The sequence below is a fragment of the Setaria italica genome, chromosome IV (assembly GCF_000263155.2).
Source record: "Setaria italica strain Yugu1 chromosome IV, Setaria_italica_v2.0, whole genome shotgun sequence".
Lineage (NCBI taxonomy): Eukaryota > Viridiplantae > Streptophyta > Magnoliopsida > Poales > Poaceae > Setaria > Setaria italica.
In genome coordinates, this window is record NC_028453.1 from 2780429 (window position 1) to 2784814 (window position 4386).

Genomic DNA, 4386 nt, shown 5'->3' on the forward strand with positions numbered 1-4386 from the left:
GTTCTAGACTTTAAGATTGGAGATATGAATTATGCTTCATATCTTTATAAGCTATCCAGACTAAGCCCGTAGTATGCATGGATGTAACATTTGTCTTATGTATTTCAACTTCTCTCTAAGACAAGTAGTGTTGTATCAAGTTAAATACTTACTTTTCTTATGTATTTGAATTATTATCAGAAGTGGTTCTCTCTAAGATCTCAAATGTAATATTATAGATATGTAGAACTTTACATATATTAGCGTATTTGAACTAGTATATATAAAGGAAACAAATACGAAATACGAATATAGAATAAAAAAATAGAAAATAAGAAAAGAAATGAAAAATAATTAGTACCGGTTGGGGATACCAACCGGTACTAATGAGGCAACCCCCGCGCAGGGCGTGGCAGGCCCTTTAGTACCGGTTGGTATCCCTATAGTACCGGTTGTTTCAACCGGTACTAAAGGACCCCCTCTAGTACCGGATTGCCAGTACCGGTTGCACAACCGGTACTAGAGGGGGTTACTAACCGGTACTAGAGGTACTAGAGGTGATTTCTCCAGTAGTGTAGCCATTTATTTTGAGAAGTTGTGCATCAAAATACACCTTAGTTCTTGTTTGGCCCGGTGTTCTTGATTCCACTTTTAAACAGGATGAGCAAAGATCTGAATGTCGGGGTGTGTTGAAGGCCATTATACACCATTCTGACTGCCAACCATTGCAAATAATGATGGAACTTAATGTAGTTAGGATATAAATATTTATTTAAACACGAGTTCCACGAGTTTTGGTGGTTTGGTATGTTTTGCAGGATTATCCTCGGAAAATGCAAGAAACAATATTAGATGGAGTATATGCAAGGATGGACCATTTGTAACATTGTCAAATTCTCAATTGGACATCACCATGTTAAAGTGCTCGTCAAGATGATCAAAATGGATACTTTGATCACCCAATTTGGAGTCCTAGTGATTTATGTTTCTGCTGCCTGGTTCTTTGTTGACTATCATTTTTCCAGCCATTAGGCTCCAGAACCAGTGGTGTTAGGCTTCACGGCGGTTCCTTTTAAACTGGCAGTGATAGCCCTGTATGTAGTGGTGGTTTAAGTGAGGGTTGCCTATGCAAAGAATTAGTCGAGAGCAGACCTCGCTTTTAAACCTTAGGCCAGTTTTACGAAGGTTTCATAGGAGTTTTATGAGTATTATATTCTATACCATATCTACAATTTTGATGACTTTCCAGGTCATTACGTGGAGAGAGGAGAGGGAGTTTCATCAGATCAGAAAGGAGTTTCATCCCCATAACATCCATAAAGCTTATTGGTTACCAAGTTCTGAGCCTAATGCTGTAATAAAATTACTCCCTCCGTCCAGAAATGATAGGCGTATTTGAACTAGGAAAAAGTCTTTTAAAGTAAATTTTGACTCTTAATTTCTCTTATAATATAATGTCAATTGCTAAAAACTCAATATCATCTCAAAATAAATTTAAGTACAAATATATGCAAAATTTATATACTAAATATGCTTATAATTTAACTAATTGTTTGTCAAAGTTTGACTTTTGATTGATCAAAATACGCCTATCATTTCTAGATGGAGGGAGTATGCACTAAGACTAGTATTAGGAATGCCCATCTGGTAGATACTATCAAGTCTGTGGAAATCCAACACAGATACCTCGTGGGAGGCGACAAGTAAACGTAAACGGGCGGAGAGAAGATACTCCCATGTCATAGGTTGAAAATGCGACTCAAATTTTCTAGGCCTTGTTTTCCTGTATCCTGTACACCGAGTGTAACCAACTCATATCCAACCATCGAAGTATCTTTCGTGAACTTTGTACTCTTGCCACCCTCTTGCTTCGTGTATGTCTCTTGACTGACTCCATTGTTACTGGCTTTCTTGTCCCACAAAGCATCTCCATCTGTAAGTTGCTTGTATGGAGACGTTCTTCTAATCTTCTCACACGGTAGCAGTGTCTACTCCTATGCTTACAACCACAAAAATGACGAAAAATATCATGATCTTCTTACGCCCGGCCTGTTGTGATGGGCGTTGGCTAGCAAACAAATACTGAGATGTCCAGAGTAAACGGCCGGTCTACGGACATGAATTTGTTTGGCTCCAGGGGGACTAGAGTTTAGCTATATCACATCGGATATTTAGACACTAATTAGAAGTATTAAACATAGTATAATTATAAAACTAATTACATAGATGGAGTCTAATTCGTGAGACGAATCTATTAAACCTAATTAGTTCATGATTTGACAATGTGGTGCTACAGTAACCATTTGCTAATGATGGATTAATTAAGCTTAATAGATTCGTCTCGCGAATTAGCTTAGGGTTTCTGTATTTAGTTTTATGATTAGCTCATGTTTAGTCTTTCTAATTAGCATCCGAACATCCGATGTGACAGGGCTAAACTTTAGTCCTGATATCCAAAATACCGTAAAGTGGAAATCATGTCGTGTACATGATGCTTCCAGGAAGAGCACGAACAGGTTATAAAAGCGTAGCATATGCTGCGATGGATGCACCACACCACTGCAATAGCTGGAAGCCAGTAGGTTGTGCAAGCTGCAACACGATGGGTCGGTTCCTCCCACTTGTACTGGTAGCTGTAGTTATTTTCCCCCTCCTCATGCCAGCGCCGCTTGTCTTGTCGGCGGCCGTCCGGCCGCCGGTCAAGATAAATTCAGCACAGGCGAAGAAGATCAGCGACTACTTCAAGAAGCAAGCCTTCGACTTCTTGAAGGATCACGCCTTGGACGTCATCCCGAACGTCCTGTCAACTCCGGAAGGCCAGAAGCAGGGCACAAAAGCGGCCGACACCGCCGGCCTCTACGTCTTTAACCTCTCCGTCGGCACGTCGATCCTGCAGAACATTACCGGCATCCTGGACATCACCACTGAGCTCGTGTGGGCGCAGTGCGCGTGTAGCGCTGACGCCTGCTTGCCACCTCCGGGGACCACATTCGACCCAAGTACGTCGGACACCTTCGCCGGGGTTCCCTGCATCAGCCAGAGGTGCCAGAGCGTGATCAAGCAGCAATGTGGCCCTGACCCCGCGGCGAACTGCACGTACCTTATGCAATACGACGACTACACCAACACGACCGGCTACCTCGGCAACGACACGTTCACGTTTGGTCAGACTCAGTTCCCCGACGTGGTGTTCGGCTGCAGCAAGGCGAGCTACGGTGATTTCTTTGGCGCCTCCGGCGTCCTGGGCTTCAGCAGGGGGAGCCTATCCCTGGTGTCCCAGCTCCAACTCTCCTGGTTCTCCTACCTCTTGGTTTCGGACGGACCCAGCCCCTTGCAGTTCGGCTATGACGCCGTTCCGCAGACGGAGAACAGCCACTCAACTCCCCTTCTCAACAACGACGCAAACCCTGGCCTTTACTATGTCAAGCTCACCGGCATAATGATCGACGGCCGGCAGCTCAACGGCATCCCAGCTGGAACCTTCGACATCCAGTCGAACGGTTCCGGCGGGGTGTTCCTGAGCACGACCGTCCCGGTCACGTACCTCGACGAGGCCGCGTACAACGTTGTCAGGAAGGCATTCGTCAGCCGGATCACGGCGGAAGCTGTGGACGGCTCGGCGCTTGGTCTTGACCTGTGCTACACGTTGCAACCCAAAGACGAAATGGTGGTTCCCAAGCTGACACTGGTGTTCGACGGCACGAACGCGGCGATGGAGCTCAAGAAGTACAACTACTTCTTCGCGGACAACAACACCAACCTGGAGTGCCTGACCATTCTGCCGTCCCGGGGCGGGTCGCTACTGGGCAGCTTGCTGCAGACGGACACGAATATGGCGTATGACATCGAAGGCAGCCGGCTCATATTCGAGACGGCATCTGCGCCGACGCCAGATTTGAAGGTGTCTCTGATGGTAGTAGTCCAATTTCTAGCATTGGCGCTGCTGTTTTAGGCCCGTGCTAGATCTGGAGATATAAGTTGCTGCATATATGCATCAAAGATTAATTGTCTGTTTACTTATGCCGGAAAGTTGCCCATGTTGGCATGCATGCATTTACATATTCTCTAGATTTCTTCCGCAAACCTATTGGCACCGGTTTTTCACCACAGTCAACCGAAGAACATAAGATTCTGACAGCATATTAGAACCAGCCTGTTGATGACTCTGCATTGACCAAAGCCCACCACAGGCAACCGGGTTCTAGAAGCCGATAGGAGACCGGGAGGGTCCAATTCGAAGCGAAACTGACTCCACCAAACATAGGCTATGCAATCAATCATCATTCAAACATCATAAATAAAGCACTAGCAACTAAGCATGCATAGGATCTATATGATTGGAAGTCACTTGACACCTTATCCGTAGTCGTTGGGATCCTCCTCGGTGTAGTCAGGGCCTTTGTACCT

At 45.3% G+C, this 4386-nt stretch overlaps 1 protein-coding gene across 1 annotated transcript; it reads left to right on the forward strand.

Moving 5' to 3' along the window:
* Positions 1-2530: 2530 nt before the first annotated feature.
* LOC101784171 (aspartic proteinase nepenthesin-2) lies at positions 2531-4049 on the forward strand. Its single transcript, XM_004964531.3, has one exon. It carries the CDS (start codon positions 2582-2584, stop codon positions 3929-3931), a length of 1350 nt encoding a protein of 449 aa, XP_004964588.1. The 5' UTR covers positions 2531-2581; the 3' UTR covers positions 3932-4049.
* The last annotated feature ends 337 nt before the right edge of the window (positions 4050-4386 follow it).